Source organism: Euprymna scolopes, unplaced genomic scaffold (genome assembly GCF_053919585.1).
Source record: "Euprymna scolopes isolate OS-2025 unplaced genomic scaffold, ASM5391958v1 sca120, whole genome shotgun sequence".
In the NCBI taxonomy this organism is placed as follows: Eukaryota; Metazoa; Mollusca; class Cephalopoda; order Sepiida; family Sepiolidae; genus Euprymna; species Euprymna scolopes.
In genome coordinates, this window is record NW_027633126.1 from 49,336 (window position 1) to 77,326 (window position 27,991).

Here is a 27,991-nt window from a genome sequence, read left to right on the forward strand (position 1 = left end):
TTATCAAGTGTTAAAAATTCCTTTTATTTCTAAAAATAGCTCTATCATGATTTTTTTTTTTTTTGTTTAAAGTAAAAATATTACAGAAATTTGAATGGGAAATTGTACAAACACATTTATAGCAATCATATTCTTTTTAATTAAATTTCAGTCAATAATGTTGAAAATAATTTCAAATACTTAGAAATGCTACAAGAAAAAGAACGAGTCTTTAATTTCATGACTTCAAATTATAATAAAAAAGAAAATACTCGACCTTTTTTTGTCAGAATTCTCATTTTTGAAACTTATTCCTTGATTCACGAAAGAATAGATACATCAGAGATAATATGGTGATAGAAATAATAAAATGTAGAATAATGAAACAAAAACATTTGTTTTAACAACAAAAGAATCACTATGAGAGCAAGCAATTAAAAGTAGCTGTGATGTTGCCTGTGTAATTTCACAAGATTCATGCTAGATTGTTGCGGACTATCAAATTTTCATGGTTGTTCTGTTACAATCAACATTCAAGTGTTGAATGATAATAATCCAGCTTCAACCAATTTCTTCACTTTTTTCCGGAGCTCAGAATCTCCTTGATGCAACATGCTAGAAAAAAAAAGAAAGAAAAAAATGAAAGCAAAATCAATAGAATATAATTTTGTTTTATCACTTTTAAATTTATTTCACACTATCTAAAGTTTATTTTCATAGGTACAAAATTTTAGAGCGATATAAAATAACTATGATACTGTAACACAGCTCCTCATCTCCAGCAAAAAATATAATTTGAGTACTCTCAGTTAGAACTGAATTCAATAACAAAACATAGTTTCATGATTGAAACTATGTCTACAAGTTAAGCAAAGACTGAAGTTTATTTGCACTCAATATGGTTGGACTGTGAACAGGTCTGTTAATTTTATTAAATACAAGCTGGTTTTTATGATAACAATGTTTTTGATATACAAGATACAAGCAAAGGCAGTTGATCAGTCCACAGAGTTTTATAATTATACTAGACTGCCGGTGACCCGTTGGATCAGTATATGTTATAGCTAGTTATGGAATAGTGCGTATACAAAATTAATGTATGAACACACAATAATTGAATGCATACATGCGAAAACAAACATGGCAACCAGTGAAACCAATACAGAATACATTGGATAATAAAGATGTTAACATCATTGCCCTTAGATTAAATGAAAACACCTTTATATAAAAGAGGTATAATCTGTTGAAAAAAATTGAAAGATGAAAAGAAAAAAAAAAATACATGGCCACCCTAGTTTTTGTGTGCATGTTAACAGCCTTAAAAATATCGGGAAATAATAATTAAGTAATATTTAACGGCAAGACCTTTTCAAACGAAATCTTTAACCCTAACCCCCCCCCCCTCATACACACACACACACACACACACACACGTTTTGAAGTGTGTCTATGTATTTTTTTAATGTTTGGAACTTATGACCCCCATACCCGTTCCCTCTGCCACCAAACTTGAATAAATGCTAACGGTTACAGGCCTCATTTACCAAGGCCAAGAAGTAGGTGCACATATTACTGTAAATTCATATAGAAAAGAGATCTCCCACCCTAAAATGTTAAATTTTTATTATTTTCTTTTTAAATTCCTTTTTTATATTATCTTTAAAGGTCGTTCAAATGTATTAGCCCCCAAAAAAAGTAGATTTTGATTTCTTTTTTTTTTGGGGGGGGGGGGTAAACTATTATGAGTTAGATTGTAAAAAAATACCAAACATTTTTTTTTTTAAATATGTACATTTTCACTGTATTACAAGCAGTTTTTTGTTTTGTTTATTGTTTTATTAACACGGTTTCAACGACTAAGCAAGCTGACTTGAGTAATTTTGTTGTTTTTAAAATATTAATTACAGAATATATAAAAAACATTAAATTGTAAACATTTGTTGTGTTTTTATTTGCATATTTTAAATGCGAAAAAATTACGGATAAAAATAAAGCTTTCATGGCTTTGTTTTTATTTCTTTACACATGTGCATCGTAAAACGGAACCAGATACATGGTTTCAACGCCCAAGCAAGATGATTTGAGTTTTATAATATAATAGATACTGATCTATATAATGGGAGTCTGTATAACATGTATATATTTACATGTATAATGTATGTTTATTGTGATGTTTTTTTTTTATTAAGTGGTTCTTTCTATTTTCTTTTCTTTTAATTTCTTAGATTTGATGTTTCTTTCATCCTCTTTTTTTTTTACCAACTCACAGTTCAGCCTGGCTTTGCTCAGGCTCTATGTACTGTTCATAACTTGCCCTACGTGTGAATACACTATATAAGATTTCAAATGTTTAGACCAAAATTGAGTAATTTCGTAGAGACCAAAGAGGTAAATGTTTTATAACTTGGACCCCAATTTTGACCCCTTAACATTTATTATTTCGGTCTCAAATCAAAACAAAAAAGTTTTATCCATGTCCAAGTTACTTACACCTAAAATTTCAAGTGTTTAGACCTAAAATTTAAAGGTGAACTCTTTCAACTTTGACCTTTTGGCAGCCAAATTTTCACCCCAAACTTGATTAAAATGCTTGCCATATGTCTGAACACCCGCTATATATAAATTTTAAATGTTTAGACCCAAAATTGGCTGATTAGTTTGTTAGACACCGCAAAGGTAAAATCTTTGGAACTTTGACAGCTCAAATTTTCAACCCAAACTGATTAAAAAGCTTGCTCTATCTCTGAATACCCTTTATGTAAAATTTCAAATGTTTAGACCAGAAATTGGCTGAGTAATTTGGTAGAGACCGCAGAGGTCAAATTATTTTTTTTTTTTTTAACTTTGACCCCAATTTTAACCCCTTAACATTTATTTTTGGGGGCTCAAATCAAATTAAAAGTTTGATCCATGTCCAAGTAACCTACATTTAAAATTTCAAGTGTTTAGACTCAAAATTAGTGGAGGAGTTTGGTAGAGTTTTCAAGGGTCAGATCGTTGAACTTTGACCTCTTGACAGCCAAATTTCTGTCCAAAAACTGAAGAAGATTTTCCCAAATCTCAATACCCTTTATGTCAAATCTTGAGTCTCTAGACTGAAAATTGACAGAGTTATTTGGTAGGAAAATAGACACAGACACAGACATTTTCATTTTTGTAGATATATAAAATTGAGATGTCTTCTCACTTTCTTTTTCTCACCAAGACGTTCTCTATCTTTTTTTTTTTCAATTTTATTTTTGAATTGCCTCTTTCTTTTTTTTTTTTTTCATTACATTCTAATTCATATTCAGACATAATTTCTTCACTTTTTTTTCTAAATTTCCAGGCATCATCACCTACTTTCAAAAGGGGGAAGAGTTTATTACCTATCACCTGAATCATTCTAAGCTACCGGTGAGTGCCAACCAGTCCGAGAAGAATATATTCTGGCAAAATTTACATTTGTAACAGAGCGCAGATGCGAGTATGCAAATGCCAAGCCATATGTGCAAAGAAAAAAAACTATAAAAAGACAGAATGACGATCACGTTATAGACGTGAGTGATGTCACAGCCATAATGAGAAGTCACACATGGTGGGAGAATGAGGAAATAGATGTCATTGTTACAAAAAAAAAAGTCGAATTATTCTTTTTCTTGGTTTGCTTTGCGACATAGACTGCATACAACGTGTGGGTCCCGGGTGTAACATTATACTTTTATCAAGTCGTTTAACTATAGATTTTTTATTCAAGATTTTGGTACAACCACCGCATGACAATTGTTTCTATCAAAATATTTTAAATATAACGAAAGGAGGCATTACCACCTCCTTTCATAGAGGGGATATATTCCTTGTCTGTTTGTGCCGCATTTTCATTTTTTTTTTTATTGTCACCTGGACTTATAATTACCGTTATAACCGAAAGACTAACAAAGACCTACTTAGAATTCATCACAGTATTCAGAGGTAATAGTCGACCATCTTCTCAGGCATCAACTCCTTATTCCAGATGATGGATGGGTTCATTACCGAATGTCTGATGTGTCTACAAGACTAACTTTAGGTGAAATTAACTTTAACCGATCCTTTATGGATTTAGACAAGCCCGTTCCACAGCAGACATCCTAACTGTAATCTCTGAACGTATATACCAGTCACTGGACAAAGCGGGGGAGGGCAGAGCGGTAGCTCATGATATATATAAGGCTTTTGACAGGGTATGGCATGAGGGTCTCCTCAGGAAAATTAGATCATACGGTATCACTGGTAGAATACTTAATATAATTAAATCCTTCTTAGATAAGAGAAAAATCCAGGTTGTCCTCGACGGTATACATCTAAACAATATGATATAAATGCGGGAGTGCCCCAGGGTTCTATCCTTGGACCTCTATTGTTCCTGATATTCATAAATGACCTCCCCGACAAAATTACCTCTGAGATGGGTATATATGCTGATGACACTACACTCTATGGCAGGCACGACATGAAGACAAATGAACACATTTCTAAAGAAATGGCAGAAACACTAGAGGAAGACCTCCAATCTCTAGTGGAATGGGGGCATAAATGGATGGTCACGTTCAATGCCGCCAAGACTAAACTAGTTTCATTCAATAATTACAAGAAACCCTCTCTACCACCTATAACAATGGCCAACGACTCTTTATCTGAGAGTACATCTTTCAAACTCCTTGGCCTAACGTTCACAGGAAACATGAGCTGGAACAATTACATTGAAGGCATTGCCAGGGCCGCTGCAAGAAAGGTGGGCTCTCTCTACCGTGCTAGACAACTACTAACACCCGAAAGTATCCTGTACCTCTATAAGCCACCATTCGCCCATGTATGGAGTATTGCTGTCACATTTGGGCTGGTGCATCGGCTACTAGTCTCTCGCTCCTTGACAAGGTTCAAAAGAGAGTCACAAACCTGATAAGCCCTGAACTAGCATCTAAGCTTCAGCCTCTGTCCCATTGACGAAATGTTACATCCCTCTGCCTTTTCTACAAGTATTTTAGTGGTGAATGCTCTGACGAACTGCAATCACTTGCGCCCCCACGACGTGAGCACCCTCGACAAACCTGACAGGCTGCTAAATCCCACCCCCACACTGTAGAGATCCCTAGATGTAAAAGATCTTTCTACTCCAATAGTTTCTTCCCCAGAACCGCTAGACTTTGGAATTCCATTCCAGGTCCCTGCTTCCCCAACAGTACTGACGTGCAGAAGTTCAAGTGTAACGTGAACCGACATCTTGCTGCCCAAATCCCTACATAGTACCCCAGTAGTTGTTGCCCCTGATAGTAGCCCCCTACACCAAAGTGGCAATTTGTCTTGTTTGGGGTGAAAATGTAATAAAATTAATTAATTCCAAAACATACTACTAAGTGCACTCAGTTGTGTATGTTTAATTTGTCTTCATAATTTTTTTTTTTTTTTTTTTTGGCATATTTACCCCCATCGATTTAGGGTTAGTAATAGGCTTATTGATAGCTATTTATTTTTCTTTCACTCATCAAATATTACCTTCCTTCCAGTGTTTGTACACAAATAATTACACAAGCCCCTTCCTCATCTCTACAAAAGTATGTTACTGCAAGTACGTAAGAAGAATTTCACAGTTATGAAATGATACAATGCAACTAATTGTTACATTTTCTTTCTTTTTTTCTTTTTCTTTTTTGGCTTTTCATCTTCAAGCACATTATTCATGCTCTGTAAATTAGGAATCAAATTTAGAGAGGAATCCTAAGTGAGGAGTTATACATTAAGATGTCTGTTCACATGACATTTCAAGTTTTGCAAATTGGTACAGTCAGAGAAACAGGAGGCATTGAGAAAATTTCAAAGGTAAGTAGTTTGAGGAAATTAGCTGTTAGAGTAGAAAGTGTTTTGGTAACTGGGAAGCTCTACAATGTATGGGTATGATTTGGCTGATTGTCGGGTTGATTCAAGTGCAACAAGTTTGTCATAGAACATTCCATGGCAGTACTTATAAAACAAGCACAGGGATGCAACATTGCAGTGATGAGGCAGAGGTTAGAGCTTGGTAGACAGTGCAAAACCTATGAGATTAGAGGCTTTTTTGAACCCTATTTAAGAGGGAGAGACTGGTGGTTCGTGCAGCAGCGCAGATGTGGCAACAATATTTACTTAATACAGAACACTACAATTAATATGAACAGCTAAATAAAACACTTAAAAAGAAATGTTTAATTCAATATTACAATTCGATTCATCTTCAGTCCTCTTTTTTTTTCTTTTTTTTTTTTTTTTTTGGAAAATACGAAGTGTTTCTATTGAATTGCAACTTTAATTCAAAACAAGTAAAAAGAAATAGGATTTCAGGGTCCAAGGGAGATCACTCTTGCTCACATTTTACATCATACCATATAGGTTTATTTATTGGTATACAAAAAATGTAAGATAATACAATGGATGAGAACTTAGATGTGGAGAAAGTCTGTTTGGATGGCGAAGCTATTGAGAAGTTTTGTTACGTTGGTGATAACATTGTAGTACAAAGAGCAGCAGGTGTTAGCAGGATTGCAAGAATTAGCAGTAAATTTAGGGAACTTCTGCCATTACTAACAAGAGTCAATCAAACATGTGTACAGTGTGATAATGTATGACAGGGAAACTTAAACAATAACGGTTGAGGACATGTGTTGCATGGAGTGAACTGATATGAGAATATTTTAATGTATGTGTTGATGCCTCGGTTCAATCTCCAACAACAATGGATACCTCTGTAAGGATAGCTGCGCCTGTAATTGTAGCTAGACAACTAGAGACAATGCTGAGATAAGCGGCGAGCACATACAGCACTTGGAATTCTCAAATGGTCACCCATTTTAAAACTGACCAGGCCAATGTTGCTCAACTTCAATGATCTAACAGGAACCAGTATGTCAACATGAATTATGCTGTACATGAATGTGTAATGCAAATCTTAAAAACAGGCTTAGAATTGAAATGTTGAGAGAAAGATTAAATCAGGACAGTATAGGAAGATGTGTGTAGAGCAGGAGACTCCAATGGTATGGTCACATTAAAAGAATGTAAGAGTTTTTTTTTTGTTTTTTTTTTTTGTTATTACATTTTCCCCTCAAAAAGGCACAGTGTCACTTTGATGTAGGAGGCTACTATTAGGGACAAAAGTTGCAGGGATACTATGTAGGGAGTTGAGCAGCAAGATGTCTATGCACATTACACTTGAACTTCTGCATGTCAGTACAGTTGGGGAAGCAGGAACCCAAATTCCAAAGTCTAGCAGTTCTGGGGAAGAAACTATTAGATTAGAAGGCTTTTTTACATTTACGGATCTCTACTGTGTATGGGGTGAGACTTTGTTGCTTGTTGGGGATATTTACATTGAGGGGGTACAAAGGCTTGTAGTTCGTCGGAGTATCTGCCATTAAAATACTTGTAAAACATGCAGAGGATGCAACATTTCGTCGATGGGACAGAGGTTGAAGCTTAGATGACAGTCCAGGACAAATCAGGTTGGCGACTCTTTTGAACCCTGTCAAGGAGGGAGAAACTAGTAGCAAATGCACCAGCCCAAATGTGACAACAATACTCCATACATGGGCGAATGGTGGCCTTGTGGAGATACAGGATACTTTCAGGCATAAGTAACTTTCTAGTATGGTAGAAGGAGACCACCTTCTTTGCAGCAGCCTTGGCAATGCTCTTGAGTTTTAGGATTAATAGATGTAGAATTATTGAAGTAGCAGGATCAGTTCACAGAGGAAGGCTAAGGAAAATATGAATGGATGTGATGAGGATGAATTTGAGAGAAAGGGGAATAAATAACGACCTAGGCTCAGTTAGGTTAGTTGGGAAATCAATCTCTACAAAAGTGTTGAACACATGCCAGCATGTGAAATGGATCTAAAACCGAACATGATGATCAACGGGTCAACATTAACTTTGAGGGTTTCTGAATGTTTTTAGATGAGGATTGGTTATTGTTATCCACAAAGACTCATGGTGCAGTGATTAGAGTACTTGGAAAAATTTGGTTGTAAAAGTGACACTCTTCTGAAAAGGTCGAAGGGTCAATCCTTGGTATGGGCGACCAAAAATACAACTGTGAATTACTTAGGACTTCTTTTCAGTCATGTCTAACGGAACAAGAGCATGCTACCCTCATGAATTAAAGGGTTCCATGCAAAATTCTGACAAAGATTTCCAAGTTCAACAAGATACACTTGATGAAAGTTGGAGGTTACATCGATCGAAACGTTGTGAAAATGACACTCAAGATGAGAACAGTGGTTGCAGAATTCAAATAATACGAATAACTTTAGAGGAATCCTAAAAAATGTGAGCACTATTTTAAAAATCTATTTTTCCAGAACAAAACAACTTATTGCATAAAACCATTGTATTTAATATTGTTGGTTGAAAAGTTAACAAAACAACAAATAAAAAATTGTTCATGCGAAATGATAAAACAACATCTTGTCACATTCAAATAGTCGATACAAATAAATTGTATTGCATGTAAAGGGAAATAACTGTTTATAATATGCCACAAGAAACTTAATCCTGAAGGTAATAAAAATCCAAATACAAAAGCTTTTTGTTGGTTCTTAATTCGACCTAATTAAAAAAACGAAAATACAGAAAAATCTTTGACATACATATCTGCTATATTCCAAAACTCACCTAAATTAATCAAGTAGTTTTACTTTTAATTAAGAAAATCAAATTTTATGAGTATCTGAGAAGCAACTGTCTAGCTTGCTAGGATGAAAAATAGCAATAATCAAAGGAAGATAACTCAACAATAACTCAGTGACTAGATTTATGTTGTAATGCCAACGAATTCCCATTAATTGCTTAAAAATGATTTTCTTTATATAAATAAAACTACTTCATAAATTTATGTGATTTTTTTTAAATATAGCATTTCTATTCCATGGCGTGTACATACATCATAAAGATTTTTTGTAGTTTTGGTTTTTAACTAGGTTGAATTCTAAATAAGAACCTTTTTTCTATTCTGTAAAAAAAAAAAAAAAAAATGTTATGGGGCGTAGTTATTTCCCTTGTAATATATTAAAGAGTTATTTCCCTTTACACAATGCAGGTTGTTCATATCAGTTATATTAAAATTCCAACATTTTTTTTAGCGTTTTGTGTGTAGAATTTAAATTGCTGTAAATTACTATTTCTAAAAAATTATTATATATAATGATTTTATGGAAAAAAAAAGGTCAATTCCTTTCAAAGCGTATTGAGGTTATATGAAAAAAAATAAAGCTGTGTACGCATTACAAATGTTTCTTTTGTTTCTTATGTTATACATTAGTACATTAGGGGTCATTTTGAGTTTAAAATTTATTCACTGTACCCATCTGAACTAGAGAAAATCACAAAATGTGTAAATAGCTAATGAAGAATATGAAATATGGCCAACGCTCAGTAGACCGACAGGTGATCAAAAAGTCAGATTGAGCGTACCGGAAAATGAAATGAGACCAAATTGACATCTCGGAAATTTAAAATGAAAAAACTTTAATGGTTAATATTTTTTAAATAAATAGTTTAAACAATTTTTATTTTTTTACAAATGTGAAATGCAAAATAATTAAAACAACTTATTTTTACTTATGTAGAATAAATTAAAAAAAAATTAATCTCATTTCGTTTTCCGGTATGCTCGATCTGACTTTTTTATTTTTTCGTATAACCTCAATATGTTCTGAAGAGATTTTACTAAAAAAAAGTTGTTTTGTCGCTTAAAAAATGGTTGGGTTATTCTACCATTTCAGAAAGTACTTGATTCCTGATGTGATCCACTATCTTATATGAGTCAGATACATTCTACGATGGAATACTGCTGCTATGCCTGGGGATGTGCTTTAACAGAGTACAAAATCAAATTTGCAATATAGTGAAGGCTGAGCTCTTCTGTTTTTTACAGTAACTTTTTCTCACAGAAGAAACTTGCTGGTCTTTCTCTACTCCATCATTATGGTGTTCAATTGAGCTGCAATATTTGTTTAAATTATTTTTGTTCCAAACAAAGAGAAGGAACTTTGTATTGATGAATGAAGAGTTACATCCACCATTTTTAAAGATGAAAATAATTAAAATTATTTCTGGAAGGAATTAAATCGAATTACATGTTATGCTGTAATGATCCACCAAAAAAAACTGACGAACTGGAATCAAATGTTGATTTTGTAAGAAGAAAGCTATTGATGACAAAAATCGAGAAAGAGACTGAATTTACTTTATATATTAGATGGAAGATTGGGAAAGGATAGCAATTAACATTAAAAACATTTCTGAAAACAAAGAAAATCATACAAAGATTTAATAATTTACCTTTGTGCTCTTTCCGGATTCCGGTTTTGCATACTGATCAATTCTTGTACCTTTTTATCAACTAAGGCTTCTCGTATTTCCGGGTCCGTTAGAAGATCCTGCATTCGATGTTCATTGTCCATGTAAGCCGAAGCCTGTTGATCGGCCAGGCTCATCGAAGCTGAACTAGCTGAAGCTGAAGCCGATGCTGAGGCAGAAGCTGAAGCAGCTTCAGCGGGGAGAGCCGCCATATCAAGATTACTCGGCTTGTGGGTTCCATCTTTTTTATCCAACTTTAAGAAATGATCACCTGCAAAAAGAAACCATCCGCGTTATGAATTGAAGTCAGTTTTGTTTTTTTTATTAAAATGAGATTTTTTAAAAAATATAAGATGTGTTTATTTTTGGGTTTTAGAAGCAGCGAGCTTTAAATTGACAACTCTATTTTCATTAATTGCAGATTTGGCAACTATAAGTTATTTGGAGTTCAGCTTGGTTTGGCAATTCATTATGAAAAGACTGACACCCAAGCAGCATTTACAAACTGCAAGTGATATGATCAATTTACTGAGAGAAACATTTGATGAATTTCACAAAATGGACCTATCAACTGGTCACCTTGTTCCTGCGATTTAACCCATTAGATTATTTTCTTTGAGGACATGTAAAGTGTCATGTCTATGCTAATAAACCAAACACAATAGACCACTTGGAAGACAACATTCAATGCGTTATTGATGAAATACAACTTCATTGAATGTGTAGTTTGTGAAAATAAGACCTCTATATTACACCATATATGCATGAGCTTGAAATTGTATTTGAATTATAAATGTCAAAAATTAATATTTGGAATAAAACACATATTTTTAGAATAAAAATATTCTTCTGATTTATTTTAATTTACTGCTTGTCTCCTCTAAAGAAAAAAAAACACTTTATTAAAAAAAATTTTTTTCTTTTTGAATAATTTTAGTTTTTTTTTGTTTTTTTTAATCAAAAATTTACATATTAGTGAGGCAGATTGCTGAAACAATCTTTACCATATTATGTATCACTGAAAGATTCTTATGGAATATTGAGATAACCTGCCCCACTGTATTTCTTTTATATCCAACTGATCTTTAAAATGCAATTTCAATTTATTTTTATCATATTTTTTTTCTTACATTGTTACTCGAAACAAGGCATATTTCCACTAAAATATGAAGAGGCTAATGTGATAAGAGCTAGATGAGGAAAGGAACTAAATATGGGGTTTGGAAGCAAAATGTTTGTTCACATTACATTCAAATTTATGCATGTTGGTATGAGGGAATCGGGAGAGAATCCCAAAAGCAATCAGTATGCAGAAAGAAACTTAGAAACTATTTAGGATATAGGAACATCTACAATGAAAGGATGGGATTTTGCTGGAAAAAATTTTTTTCTATAACACTGTAAAATTCTCTGAAAATATTAATAAGAATATATTTACTGCAAGAAGAATTAAACCAAATAGATTTACATTTCCTGCTCTTCTTGATAGTCTTGAAAGTGTTAGACTGATTTGTATCATGTACTTGGTTCAGTTCAAAGGATAACTCATCATTACATATTTCATCATCGCCTCGGTTCAGTCTTGAAAAGAAAATGGATTCCCCATGTAAGAGTAGCTGTGCATGTAACTTTAAGGAAAGCATTGTGCAATTGCCAACCACACTTCCTTTGAATCAGCACTACTTGATTCGATGGCAAGGAGACGTCCAAGACGACTGGAAACAATGTTGAGATAAGCAAAGAGCACATACAGCACCTGGTATTCAAAATTTAGTACTGACAAGGCTCAACATTGCTTAACATATATACGAGTCAATTTTTTATCCAATGTAACTGGGGTGAGGGAAGGTAGAATGGTTTTGGAAACTCAAAGAAAATAACTTAATGTTAAAAAGAACAAAAATGATAAAATCCTTCCGTGTTTTGTCAGCACATTACAACTATAGTTGGGTTAAAATGAATTGCCTCATTGCTTACAAGCAAACAAATCGTTGTTGTAATAGTAAAAAAAGTTGTAGTTTTCAAAAAATATGTGGCAACTGGTAACATAAAAAAGTAATTCTGGTATGTAGTGACTTTTCCTACTCCTCTAATCCAGTAAGATTTATAGCTTAACTAATTCTACCCATCCAATCAAAATAGGAGGACTTCAAAGTTAATTCAATCTACAAAATAGTTACAGATTTAATGCATCTGATAAATTGATATTTGATTCTGACTATCCTGTCAGTTACATCATGTATCAATCTCTGCCGTTTTGTATTGAAACTGGACATTTCAATTTCAATATATTACAAACTATATCGCCAGTACTGCATTTCTTTTGGTAAGATACAAACACCGGTAACTTCCATTTGTTACAAATATGTAAAATCGCTAATGGCTACACAAGTCATTTCCTCTTTCATTATCTGAAAATTTATTCATTCTCCAAAATGCATTTATTTCTCTTGCTTTCAATTTTTTTTTTTTTTTTACCATTTCATAACTAACAGATTTATCAATCTCTGTTCTTTTCTATTGAAAATTTTAATTCCAATCGATGTATTTGATTACATCTCTATCCATTCCAACATTTCCTTCAATAAGATACAGATCGAGGCATACACTGGTGGCATTTGTTTGTTACAAATACACAAAATTAAAAATGTGTGCATAGCTTAAAAGTTAGAGAGAAAGAGGGATTCATTTTGTCAGCCTTTTGTCCAGCAAACGATAAATAGGTTTCTCTTATTTTTTATTCTTTTTATTTTTCTTCACTTGTATTTCAAATATCAATATACATTCTTTTAGTCCAAAATAACAGGTCTGAATCTAAATTCAGAAAGATTATATATATATATATATATATATATATATACATACAAATAATATTTAGTTGAAACTATAAATAAAATTATATACTTGTGGGCAAAGCCGGATCAGGTCAACTAGTACCTATATAAAATTAAGCAGAAATAGTATTTTCATAAGAATAAGGATTTGTGAATCATAAATTTCTTACTCACCTAAAATATGACAAAATTGTTGCATGGCTCCCTGGAGCTGTTGATCCCCTTGATATTTAGCTATGGCAGCTTGTGGGTTCTGCTGAAACTCTGTAAGGGCTTGAATAAACTGAGGATCTGATAGTCGCCCAGTTAGATTTGGGTTACTTTGTATACGCTGCAATAAACCATCCGTTACCCAATCTGATGAGAAAAAGAAAAATAAAGGAGATTAACTGAAGAGATTTCGTGAAAATACAGAATAGTTTGCTTGTTAAAAATGGGTAGTTTTAAGAGAGCATTATTATTTCAGCACAGTTTGTAAAATGCAAAAAAAGAACTAGTGATGTTACAATTCCAATTTTCTTCTGATTCTGATCGTTTTTTTAATCTCTAAATATTTAGCTATAGAATTGTTGGGTTTTTTTTAGGGGGGGGGGGTATTACCATAAATAACAGTATATATGCCTATATTTTCAGAAACATAAGGATACACTTGTGTGGGGAGGTGATCTACAGATTTTAGTTTTACGTAGTTTAAAATCAATAAACATATACCATTAGTATCAGCAATTACGTTTTAAATAAAGATAAAAAAATAAAACAATTAAAAGAATCATTTTTGACATTGGAAAAAAGGCACAAAAATTTCTGATTCCAATACTACAACAACCTTAATTTTTCCCCTATCTCCGATGCTAATTAATTTCCCGACACTAAAACAAACACTTGCGCATCTACATTTACATATTAATGTGTATTTTCGTAAATTACCCAAAAAGTTTCTGAAAATTTGTCCCATGTTGTTGTAGTTAGAATTCAGCAGCTTAAATGCTTTTAAACGCTGCCAATGCAGCAATGAAGATAGTTTTTTTCTAAGTATGCAGTGGGTGGTGGGTGGGGGATAAATAATTAAAAGATTGTCTATAATTTTTTCCTAACCAAACGATATTTTTAGGAAATTCATTCCTATTTCAGTCATGTAAATTCTTTCGAGTGGAGAACAAAACACACACTCCTTGACAGAGTACAAAATAGACTTTGTGGCTTAGTAGGGGATGCCCTTTTCTCTACCCTGAAACCTCTCTCCCACAGAAGAGATGTTGCAAGCCTATCCTTGTTTTATCGTTATTTCCATGGCAGGTGCTCGTCTAAACTTCAATCTCTGGTCCCCCCTCGCCAATCTTTCACGAAAAACACCCGTCTAGCTGAATCCACTGTGAAAAATTTTCCCCACTCTTTATCTGTGCCTAAATTAAAACATGGATTCCATGAACAAAGCTTCTTTCTTAGAACTGCACGCCTGTGGAACTCTGTTCCATCTGCCTGCTTCCCACCTGACTACAACTTGGATGTCTTCAAGTCCAACGTTAACAAATTCCTAATGAACCGCTCCCCTTAAGTAAACACTTCATCAAATCTCCACACTAACGTACTGTACTTGCAATAACCCTTATCCCTGAGTGGCTTCCGGGCCTTGATAAGTGGTGACCACCGTGTAAAAAAAAAAAAAAAAAAAAACTCAAGTCAGATTATTCTTGTGTTTTTTCTTTCTCTCATAACAAAACATTCGCTTTTATCATCTAAGCAGCAGCAGTCCTTTACTGCTTTTTCTCTTTAACCAACAATTAACTCACACGCAAATAAGACAATGCCTAAAAGTGAAATACTGATGCCTCATCCCTCCAAGAAAATCCATCTTTTTATGCTGTCACCTCAGACTCCCAACAGCGCCTAAATTTGCATATTTGTATAATACTTGTATCGGAAAGTTTCCAGATTTGCGTGACAGTGTTTCTCTACAGCAGGTACATAACAACCGTAGGTATTTATTGCTATGCCTTTCCACACAATAATGTAGATTGCATTTAAGTCTTGTAACTTACTAACATTGGATTCTTTTTTTTTTGTGTGTTGTTTGAAAAGGCAAATTGTTTTGCCAGGACATTCAAGTTAAATGCAATATTTATGTTTTATGAAATTATTATACGAAATTGTTATTTGAAATGACCAAATAGTTAACATAATGTCTTTGTAAATAATAAAATTATTATTTCAGCATGGTTCATAAACTGCAGAAGTAGCTTAGTTGTAGCTAAAATACATAGTATTGTATAATCACATGTTGGTGTACATGGTCTGAATTTGGTAGTTTGAATGCTTTTATTAAATGCTGCCAATGCAGCAATGAAACTTAAATATTTTGGGATAATTGTGCTTTTGAATAAGCCGGATCAAGATGAGGAAAGTGATGTAAATAGCATTTAAGTCTTTTAAATTACAAACATTTGATAAGTTTGGTTTTTTTTTTTTTTTGTTTTTTTGTGAGGAGGCAAATCGTGTTTATAGGATATTCAAGTTAAATACAATATTTATGGTATGTTTGATTTTGGAGATTGTAAAACAGAAGTACTTAACATCCAGCTAATGGATTTTAAAATAGTAATGTTATTTCATCGTGATCCTAAAAATACAGAAGCAACTTGATTTTTATGTAAAAAGTAATGTAATTTGTTTGAGTCATATTATGGGATGTTTATTTTCTTTTATACGAAACCAATACATCAGTTATGTAATATATCATAAGCAACATTAATGATGGAAAGAATGAAATTATTTATGTTTATTTTCATAAATGGACAAAGAAAGTTTCTAAAACATCATCACACATGTTGGTGTACATAGATATGATTTGTCAATTTAAATGATTTTAAATGCTGTCAATGTCTCATCTATTGTTGGTTAAATATCCTGGGAGGTTTTTGTTTTTTTTAATACCAGTGTTTTTTTTTTGTTTGTTTTTGGATGGGTAAATAATGTAATTCATCTTCTAGTCTTGTAAATTAACATTATGTCTGTGTTTTTTATAGAAAAACCAAAGAGATCATGCAAACCAAGATTTTTATTGGAATCGTTAAATGAGCGTCAATGTTATTTCAAATGTAAATAAAAGCAAATGTCTGCTTTATTATCAAGGACATTCCTTCATTCTGGGAATATAATTGTTCCGGCATGTACGAAGTTTAAAAAGTAGAGGAGTGATAGAATATATTTATTAGCGAGTGAAATTAAAACCAGGGCTCTACATTGCAAGCGAAACAGTCGCATTTGCGGGTGATTTTTCAAAGTGGCAGCTAGAAATAATAAAATGCTTATCTTTTGGCGATTGCATTTCTTTCACTGACAATCTTCCAAAGCTCACTACCGAGTGAAAATTATCTTTTTAACTATATTAAGTTAAAGTTAATTATTTAAACAAAAGTTTAATAGAACAATATACTTTTTTTTTTTAACGAAGGCTGTTTAAAAATCATCTGAAGAAATTAGAATGTTTATACCTTCAAGTATCAACATAAAATTTGTTGTATATTTAGAATTACACTTATTAAAAAAAAAAAAACAGAAAAATTTTTATGATGTACATACTTGTCGCAGAACAGAGAGGTCATATTCTAAAAATCATGTGGGTTTGGCTAGTAACTTTTCTATTTGGCTAGTAAACGAAAATATTTAGTTGTCAAAGGTCAACTAAAGATAAATTTGTCCATAGAGCCCTGAAAACGCATATTTATTCTAATTGTGAATGTTAATTTTTCATGCCGGAATTAATGTAGAAAATGCTTAAATTAGCAATACACATTTAAAAATTGAAATTGCTTAAAATATTTCAATAATGGCATACATAGAAAGGTCTTAATAATCTAAGAAAGAATCGTTTAACATTTTTTTAAATCTAATTAAAAATAAGGAAATTATGATTATTTTTTTGCCTTGCACATTTAGATATTTTCCCACTTTTAACACCATATGTGCTTTGTCACATTTTTTACACTACTTTTTTCAGTAAAAGTGCTACATCTTTGTCAAAACACGAGATAAAACAATGAAATGTGTGCAAGGAATCCAAATATGGCACTAGAAATCTCCAAATATTAATGGTTTCCAAGTCATCTGCAATAAATGCACATATGTTGCAATACCATGAAAATTCCATGCATCCATTAAAAAGTTAGCAAACTCAAAATTGAATTGTGATGCATTTTATGTACAAGAAAATGAAATCTAATACTAGGGCTGTTAAAAATGAATATAACTGAAAGATTTCTTTGGCATTATTGTAAATTAACACCTGCTAAATCACCCCCCCCCTCCATCTGCCTCACCATTCAAACTTAGGGTTATTAGTAGGGTTAAAAGGAGATGTTTTTCGGAGAGGGACTTGTCACTCAGATTTAAGGTTAATGGTATGACAGGCTCAAGGGAGGCACTTTTAGGAGGTGGGCTTGTTACTCAGATTTAGATATAGTGATAGTGTAGTTTTTTTTTTAATATATATATTAACTTTTCAAATTGAAAACTATCAAAAGAATTTGGAGCACTAACTGTTCTTAAAAGGTAAGAATGGCTGGGAAATGGGGGATCATTTTACATTAAATTTATATACAAAAATGATCCTCACCCCATCTAAATTATTATTTTTCTTCTTTTTTTTTCACTCATTTTTTAGGATATTCACAAATAATCACTTAAAAGAGTAGAATATTTTATTTAATTGGCAGCTATAAAGTCATTTATTACTACAAATAAAGTTTGAAAATATATTTGAAAACCAATATTTCTTGAAGGAAATTTTATAAAAGAATCACAAACTGCGTTAATGTTAAACGGAAATTTTTTTTTTTTTCAAAATAAATGTAGTTCACAAAACTTGTCACTTTCAAGTAAACAGCTGACTGGCTACTGCAGCTTCAGATGCTGACTAGCTTATAATTATAAGCGTGACTATTTAAATTGTTTACTTTCAATGAAAATGGATTAAAATTTGGTGGGGAGCCTAATTAAAAACTGCTGGTACCAAATGAGAAATATAGCATTATCATTTTAATAAAATTAATAAAAAACATTTTACTTATTAGTTGGCTATGGAAAAATATTTGGAAAAAAAAATGTTCAAGGCACATAATGTTGAAGTTTTATTTTTAAAACAACAATAAAAAATGAACCAGTTTATTTCATACCCCAACAATAAACGAGATCTATGCTTTTTCTGGTTGTTTTCCAAATTCCATGACAACAATCCTCATAAAAGAGTGGTATCGAGTTTTTAAGCACTGTATAAAAAAAATAAATCTGATGTGAAACGGCCGTTTCATAGCATTAACATTTTTATCATTATTTTCCTAAAAACTCTTCAAACATATCATATAGACTATTATTTATCAAAGCATGTGAAAGGATATTCATTTCCAAACACAATGGTGGTATTTTGAGAACTTAAAATGTTTTGGTTTTTAAAATATGTCTATTTTAGTAGAACTACCTTAAAATCTTGAAACATCCAAAGCATTTTTATCGAATGGAAGTGACTGTTAATTTCTAGAAACACACATCAGTTATTATCAAGAAGCTTTTTGAAATTATATATAACATCTGCGTTCCTATTCCTATTGGAACTGTAGTTGGAGGAGAAAAAGCAAGATGATTTTATGATATAGATAATAATAAAAAATGTCCATTTTTTATTATTAAACAAAGAAATAGAAAAGATTTCTATATTTTTACATGTAGGTAATAAAAAAAATATAATGTTCTTTTTTATTAGTAAATAATAGTGTTGTAATAGTGTTATTGAATAGTGTCTATTACTCAGAATCAGAATCGGAAATTCAGAGTTTTTGGCAGTATCAGAATCACCCAAATTTGTGCCTATTTTCCAATGCCAAAAACGATTCCTTTAATTATCTTTTTTATTTGATTTTGTTTAAAAAAAATCTTTTACTGCTTGTAGTAATAATGAAGTAATAAATATTTATTGATCTTAAACAACAAGTAAAATTAAACTCTATATTATCCCCCACATGTGTTTTTATGTTTGATAAAATATATACACATTTAACATGCGTTTTTACGGTAATCAAGAAAAAAATAGAAACTTTATACTTAAATATTTAGAGATATATAAAGAATTGGAATTGGAAATTGTATAAGAATCAGGAATTTAGTACAAAATCAGTAATTGTATGGAAATTGGGAAAAACATTGGAGTCATTCCATCACTAGTAAATAGTAATGAAAAGGAAAAAAAAATGTTCATTTTTTTATAAGAAAATTAAAAAATGAAAAAAATATTCTACATTTTTATTGATAAATAATAAAAAGAAAAAATTTCTAGTTTGTTATTTCAAAGTTTTTCTTTTAATTATAATCATTTATTATTTTTTCATTAATAAAAAAAAAAAAATGTTCTTTTGCCATTATGCTTAGAGTTTTCACTGATGGACCAAGGTTCAATCCTCAGTGGAGTAATACTAAAGACTAAAAAAATGTTCCTTGAGGCCACTTCACACAACATTCAGAATTACAAGATGAGGATATAGGATAAGTGGAGTAATCATAGGAAAGGTGTGGCACCCTCCCTTGTAGTAGCTAATGAAAAGAGAAACTTTGGTCACCCACCTTCACTTTTTTTTTTTTTTTTTTAAATTAAAATAAAAAATTATTTTCTATTTTTTATATATTATTATTTAAATTTTATTTAATTATTTTTATATTTACTATTAACTAGCAGGGCTTTCCGGTGTTGCCTGGGACAAAACCTATTCCTATTAAAATTTCTATTTCTCTACCTTTTTCGATCTGTATCTTTCTCTTCTCAAACCACTCTTTCTCCTCTGCTTAACCCAATTGCTATTTAACTGGACATACAAACAACTTTTCCTTTATATAATAGATTCCTTGAGGAATTAGTCAGCTAGTTTCTTTCAAAATTATCATATGATAACAGCTAAAAACCGATCTCCACCTGAATAAAACCTGGCCCAGTTGACTGACCTTTATATATTAGATTATTTTTTAATATATCTTAGCATTTTTTTAAATTATTAATTTTTTTTTATATTTATTATTAACTAGCAAGGTTACCCGGCATTGCAGGTGTTTGTAGGTGTGTGTTGAGCACAAAAAAACTTTTTAAAAACTGGTAGTAGGCAGGCAAGCAGACAGGCTCGAACCCATGACACGCAGGTAGAAAAGAAAGTGAAAGAAAACCTGACATCTTACCGCTACGCCATGACTTGACAGGAAGTGAAAAGTGTTCAAATGTAGCGATGTCAATCAAAAAGTTGACTTGCAAAAATGGATAATTAAATGAATGAGTTCACGCAGGCGCAGTCTGGCTTTCTGACGTTTTATTTATTTGTTTCCCCATGATGTTGGGGAAAACCAGCTCCCCCGAAAAAGGAAAAAGGGGAACTCTCAAATGAATAGCAATTGTCTGATATGAAGAGTTTCCCCACATTGATCAAAGCTCATTGCCTTCAAAACGTCCCAGTCAAAAGACCAGGAGGCGCTCGACTTTGCTTCGATTAGTTTCGTATTTATACGAAAAAGACAAGCAAACTCTGGAAAGGACAGGATGGAGGAAATTTTTAAAAAGTTGATCAAAATAAAGATGGAGACGCCGTCCGTTCGCAAATCAGGGATATTATAATCTAGGGAGTATAAGGAAAGTTCTCGAGAAACCCGGCAAAAAAAAAAAAAAAAAAAAAAAAAAAAGGCTTTTTTGGACATAGAAAAATGCTCGTGATCATTTTGCCTTTTATATATACTAGCGAGGGGTACCCGGCATTGCCCGGGTGTTTGTAGGTGTGTGTGAAAAAAAAACAGGTGCCCATGAAAAAAAAAACAAAGCCTTGACGGCGCGCAGTTGGAAAATAGTAAAGTGTGAAAAAAAAACAGGTGCGCGTTTTTGATTGACGTGACGCCGATAGGTATTCAGCAGTCAGCATTTTGTGCGAGATAGTTTTTAATGAGGTCAATAAATCGGTTTGTTTGTTTTTAAAAACCCGCTCCCCCGTCTGATATGACAAAGTCGACATTGACCAAACGTTCACTGGCTCTGGGCCTGTGATTAGAGTCGAGTTTCGCTTTTTTTTATACCGAAAACCAAATGTAACGCGTGCCGATGCGGGAAATGTGGAATAATTAACGTTTGAAAGTCAATAAAATTAAATAGACAGGCGAGCTCCGTGGTTAAGTGTGAGATATTACAATTTATGGATGATATAAAAAGTTTTAAGAAGTTGCGAGCAAGCGCTTCTCTGAAAGAAGCCTTTTGTGGACATCGAGGAAAAGCGTACATACATACATACATTTTCGCTTTTATATATATATATATATATATATATATATATAGATACATATATTATTTTTTATATTTAGGATTTAAATTTTTGTTTTTAATATTTTTATTTTAACAAATTGTTAAACATTCCATTTTTCTTCGCATTGAATTTAAATAATTTTATATGACATACCTGAATTATTGAATAGTGTCTGTTTCTCTCGAATGTTTTCAAACTCCTCCTGTAACTCAAAACTGGCACTTTGTCCATCTGTATTCTTTGGCTTGATGAATGGCATGTCTTTGTTGTACGTCTTCTTGTTTCCAATTTGATTGCATTCACTTAAGTTTTTCGTTTCATTTGTTCGTTTATCTTTGTTGTTTATATCTCGCGGATTATTTGTCATGTTCTCGAGGAAGCCTTTCTTGATGCCAGAAAATGCCACTCGGTTGTCTTTGGACTGTTGATGAGATTGGTTGCAACCAGACAGGGATGAGATGTTGTTAAAAGATGACTGGGCAGCTGAAGTAGCCGGGATAGCAGCGCATGCCCCCTGAATGTTACTGCTGGAAATTTGAACCTAAAAGAAAGAAATCAGAATCTATATAATAAGGTTGAACATCTAGCTATCATCTGTAGAAGTGTGAGGTTGATATGTCATTAAACAATACTTAAACTAGAATTTTTCAGAGTTCTTGGAACAGTTAAAGCATTGTAAAGACAAAGTCGGAGTATGCTAAGAGACCCCTAGCTAAATAATGATTATAGATTGTGTATGGAAGAGTTAGGAAAAGTTATAAAAGGAAAATGTAAAATTGTGAAATTCAGATTCTGTTGATATTGGTTGTGGTGGAAACTCAGTTGCCTTGCATATGTGTGCCCAGGGTAAATTGGAAACAATCTCCTGGCTGTCACACTCATATTATTTTGGAGATCTTGGTTTGGGAAATTTTAAAATGTTAAAATCATGAAAAAAGGAGATACTTGGACTATTTGGAGAAATTCTAACACTGAAAAAGTTTTTGGAGAGTTCCTACAGATTAACAAAAAATATTTGGATTGTTTGAGAAGTTCTAAAATGGTACAATTATGAAAGAAAATAGGTAGAGTTCCTGCAGGTTTGCAGAAGATATATATATATATATATATATATATATATATATATAGCAAAGTCCCAACCTTAACATTTGACTGAAAAATAGTGTGCACCATCCCTAGGTCGAAGAACATCATCATATCGTTTGGTCATGATTGGTTCAGTGGTGTGGGCTGTAGGAAAGTATATATACATAGGCTGTGACCTTAACCTTGAAAAATGGTGTGCATCATCCCTAGGTCGGGGACTATCATCCTGCTAGGTTTGGTCATGGTCAGTCCAGTGGTTCAAGCTGTAGGAGGGTTGTACACAGACACACACGAATGCTACCACTTTAGATATATATATATATATATATATATATATATATATATTATGGAAATAGTGTAATTGAAAGGAGATATGTTTCAACACCAGGAAGATGTGCATAAACTGAGGGATATGGAAGATGTTAAGGAATCATATATTGTCCATAAGAAAGCAGCAAAAGAGAAATAAGTTAAGGATTTGCGGATTTCAAGGCAAATAATAAAAGTAATAGTGATTTTGAAGATAGTAATATTGAAATTTGTGACAATGATAAGGGTGGCAATAATATAATAATATGAAACCTATTTCATAGAAAACAATACATTTAGAATTAAATTAAACAGGAGAGGCCTAAAACCATTTGAGATCTTAATTGGTGTATGATTTTAAGAAAATGAAATAAAAAAAAATTTAAAAAAAAAAAAAACGACTATATTTCAAGACTCCCAAAATACTGGAGAATGCCTGGCAGAAATGATTTGTTTTATTCTTTAAGTATCGCTTGTGTGCCCAGGCAACAGTAAATGACCCTGCTGAGAGAAAGATTGGAATTATTAATTTCATTGTTTTACGAAAGCGACAACTTAATGTCACTTTAAGAGACGTAACAAAAATATAATTTCATTTTCAATGCCAACGAGTGATGACTCAGGGTTGTTTAGCCTTGAAGTGCAGTTACCCAACCGACGAGGTCACAGGCTTCACCTTTCGGAGCATGGGTATGAGAGAACTGGCATAATCGCAGGTGCAATCGGGGAAGATGGGGTCTCCCCTAGGGGCGATGTAACTAGATGTGATTGGTCTAGGAAGCGGCCCCGGCACACCTCTCACCTCACTATATGAATGGGTCCCCACTTCGAAACCAGCAGATTGAGTTAGAGAATTGAGCTGAGTCTTGGAGAGAATTAAGCACAATCCAAGAGTCGCCATCCTCTCTCTTCCCGCATCATTCCACCACTATACCAAGAGAGAAATTAATTTATTTGGGACTCAGCGAAGTCTGTCAAGATCAACACTGAACTACGAATAATTGTATATACCTATATATACTGTATATCTTATCATGAATTTAATCCATAGAATAGAGAATTGAGTTTGTTTTTTCTTTTGCATGCATGAGATTGATTCCCTTCCAGCACGGCAGATTGACGAAGCAGCGGCATATCAACCCGATCATGAAATTAAGACCAACCAAATCGATTGATGAGTCCTGCCCCACTGAGATACCTTGCGAGGGATCGCTTCACAGGATCACAAATGCACACATGCATGTTCATAGCTCTTCTTGCTAAAACTATTAATTTCAGCCATAAATTTGATATTTCAAAGGCTTTGATGAGCGAAAATATGCACAACTTGTATGCAAATGTCTCAGTGAAGCTGCTGGGATTGGTGCATCGAATGACATGATTAGAATGATGAAATTTTTTAAATTATACCAATTCTAGAAAGACAGATCTTCAAAGAAAATTGCATCAACTGTGACACAGGTTGAAATTAACTTTTTGTACTCTTTATATATTTTTTTCCCCTATAAGTAAACATTGTATTTCATAATCAAACTTGTGTTTGTTATCGGTGACATTTTGACTGTGTTTATCAATTACCCTCTCTCCCTAAACTTATCTTCAGATTTTCTTTTATTTTTCTGAATCCAATTATGCACATTTTGTATTTTTCATGTATCACCTCACATGAAACAGATTTGTAACAACACTCATACACTATCATTCTTGCAAATTCTCAAAATTCAAGCCTTCAGGTTGAATAATAAGTGTCATCACTAAATTCAAAAAAAAAAATCTTACTCTAGAAAAGTTGTTTGCAATTGCATTGTTGGAAAGGCAGAAAGCACAAGTATAGCATCCTTTAATCTATAATATAAATTTCATCTGTCTATTTAAATGTACATATCTATGCTTGGATGTCTGCCTAAAACTTTCGACAGAGGCAACAGATTTTCACGAGATCGGTATCATTTTGAAGCTCAACCCTTAGAATGATGAATATACAAAAATTGGCTGAAAACATTAGTTCCTTCACCCTCAACTGGGCACTTTTCTACAAGGAGGGGGGGTCGCTTTTTTCACCGATATTTTCGAAAGTCATCCTCTCTTTTCGATTGACTAGCCTTAATTTAAACCTTTGCCACTTCTGGTTTGGCGGTGGTCGTAACAGCAAAGACGTCACGTTTTTATTTCACATTCTTTTCTTCCTTTATGGTACGGGTTTGAGCCTGCCTGCCTACTACCACTTTTTTTTTTTTGCTCAACACACACCTCCAAACACTTGAGCAATGCCGGGTACCCAGGCTGGTCTATAATAAAGAGCAATGTGCATCTATTTACATGTACATATATATATATATATATACACACACACACACACACACACACACACACACATACACTTGTGAGCAAAAAAAATATGCCAAACAAATTTTATACATTTTATTGCACTAAAAGTTATATTGGACAAAGAACAATTGAACAAGGATACTTAAAGGAGACTAATAACACGGAACAAGACATTTACTTTAATAAATGCTTAAGATGGAATCGCATTCCCTTTTGATTTCTTCATAAGATCAATCCTTTTAGACATGCTCTCAACCAAAGTGGAACACTGTAAAGAGGAGATGCTATTCCATTCACTTTGTACAGCTTCCCACACTTTGTTATTGTTCTTAAAAGTTCTTCCGGCCAATGCACGAAATATTATGGACCAAATATTCGCGATTGGATTTAAATCGGGGCTTTGATCTTCCCAAAATATCACATCAATTGAATTATCAGAAAAACATTTTTTTGTGACTTTAGCAGTGTGTGTAGGGGCATTATCGTGTTGAAAAATAATGTTCTAGGATATTCCCAGCTTCTGGATACTTGGTAATAGTCCTGTTTCTAACATTCAAATGTATTCCTTTGCATTGATTGACTTCTCAAATTTAATAAGTTCCCCAACTCCTGCTGCAATAAAAGTTCCTCGTACCATTATCCCTCCATTCCCATGTTTAACTGTCGTTTTTATGCGAAATTTAGGCGAAAATCATGCTCCAGTTCTTCGATTGCACCATTCAGGAGCATCGGGAGCATCACTAACGAGACAAAATCTTGATTCTATCTAACCGGAAAACATTCCTGAACCAGTCTGTATCTTTGTCATAACACGAGAAAAATCTATCATTGATGTTCTTCTAAGATAAAAATGGCTTCTTTTAACAAAATCCCATTTCTTTCATTCGTCTAGATATTTTATATCTAGAAAGAGAATTTCCAGCCCCTGTTTTAATTCTTTGCTATGGTCAACATAAGTTTTCTTTTGATCTTTCAAAACAGTTAATTTAAGACTGTGGTCGTCCTTCAAAGTGGATGCTCTAGGGCGACCAGATCCAGATTTCCCTTTTATCAAGCGTTCAACTTCGAACCTTTGACCAATTCGCTTCACTACAGAAAGAGATGTTTTCACATTTTCTTTTCTTGAAATATCAAAAATCTGCTTGTAAATCATTTTTGACTGCCTTAATCCTGCAATTCTGTTTTTATATCCTCGCCAAGATGCAGTCTTACGATTTTTAGGATTAATTTTTCCACTTATTATTATATGCTATAATAATAATGATCTGCAAAATAGAAATTTTCAGTTAAAATTAGCAAAAATTCATGGAAAAATATTGAAAAAATCGATTTCTTCCTTCTTTCACTGTTGGCCCATTTTTTTTTTTTTTTTTTTTTGCTCAGGAGTGCATATGGCATCACAGAAAAATTATACAATAAAAAAATAACTGTCGGAAGAATCTATTTTAAGCCGGTTAGACAACAGATTCTCACCATCAATTTATTTCCATAATGAAATGCTTTCTTTTCTTTTTTTTCTTTCTGCTTTTTATACCAATTTATTCGGTTTTTTTTTTTAGATGAGGATTGATAATCTGTATTATTTGGATGACTGTTCTCACCTTGAATGTTATATGCACACCATTTCAACTGATGTAACCTCTGACCTTCTTCATGTGTATCTTGTTGAACATGAGAATCTGTACGGAATTTTGAATGGAACCCTGTATTTAACCCGACGGTGTAGCTTGCCCTTATTCCATCATTAAAGACTAGATAGAAGTCTTAAAACTTTTATTCAGTCATGACTGTCTGAACAAGAACAAGCTACTCCTGGGAATTAAATAAAAGGTTCCATTCAAAATTCTGTTAAGATCCTACAGTTTGATAAGATGCACCTGAAGGATGTCGAAGGTTACATCGGCCAAAATGTTTTCAGAATAACATCAAAGATGAGAACAGTAATCTGAATAATACAAACAATATGTTTTTCTTTTTCTTTTCCCGTGGATCTTGGGTTTACTTTTGTTACCCTCGTAACTTTCACTTCCCTTATTTTGTCTTTTAGTTCTCACATTCCACAAGAAATGTTTCTAACAAAAGAGGAAGAACTGTAGTTTTCTGGGTCAGAATCTAATTATCTAACATGTATTCTTGGTTAATTCTTGACGTTCGATACAAAATACCTGACGAAGGCTGGAGGGCAAAACGGCCGAAACGTTGTGACAATAACAACCAAAATGAGGAAGTCAGTCCGACAATCTCAATCACTTGAAATAGTAGTAATTGTTTTTGTTTTTATTTTTTTATCATCTTGTTACATCAAGTGGCTTCATGTCTTGTCTGGAGCAATTTCTGTAAATTTTCTTTTATTTAAATTCAAGCATTACTTTAATGAATATGAATATTAGTGCATATACTTACAATGGATAATGTTTTTTTCCATTATTTTTGACACTCGTGTATTTGAAATTTCTTACTGAGAAGAAAGGAATTCATTTATTCAAAATATGCACTGTAAATAGATCAAGAAATAAAGTGTGTGAAAAACTCACATTTAATTGCGTGTCTCGCGTCACATTGTTCTGCTTAGTACTTGCATTGTTGAAACTCGATGTGACCGTTGCATTGTTTGGAGGGCGTATGTTGGTATTATTATTGTTGTTGTTATTCACAGACTGTGGTGGCGGCTGACCACGAATTTCACGCAGAGCTTCTACTTGGTGACGAAGATCAGACATGTCTTCTAGGGGAGCAGCAGCATCATCTAAATGATAGGTGAAAACATTTAGAAAGGTCAAAACTAAT

At 32.9% G+C, this 27,991-nt stretch overlaps 1 protein-coding gene across 1 annotated transcript; it reads right to left on the minus strand.

Moving 5' to 3' along the window:
- Positions 1–27,977, minus strand: LOC145273642 (uncharacterized). Its single transcript, XM_080127084.1, has 5 exons — positions 27,739–27,977; positions 21,635–22,022; positions 13,341–13,523; positions 10,315–10,603; positions 1–594 (listed from the first exon to the last, which is right to left on the minus strand). The coding sequence occupies exons 1-5, from the start codon at positions 27,922–27,924 to the stop codon at positions 513–515; spliced, it is 1,128 nt and encodes a 375-aa protein (XP_079983210.1). The 5' UTR covers positions 27,925–27,977; the 3' UTR covers positions 1–512.
- Positions 27,978–27,991: the final 14 nt, after the last annotated feature.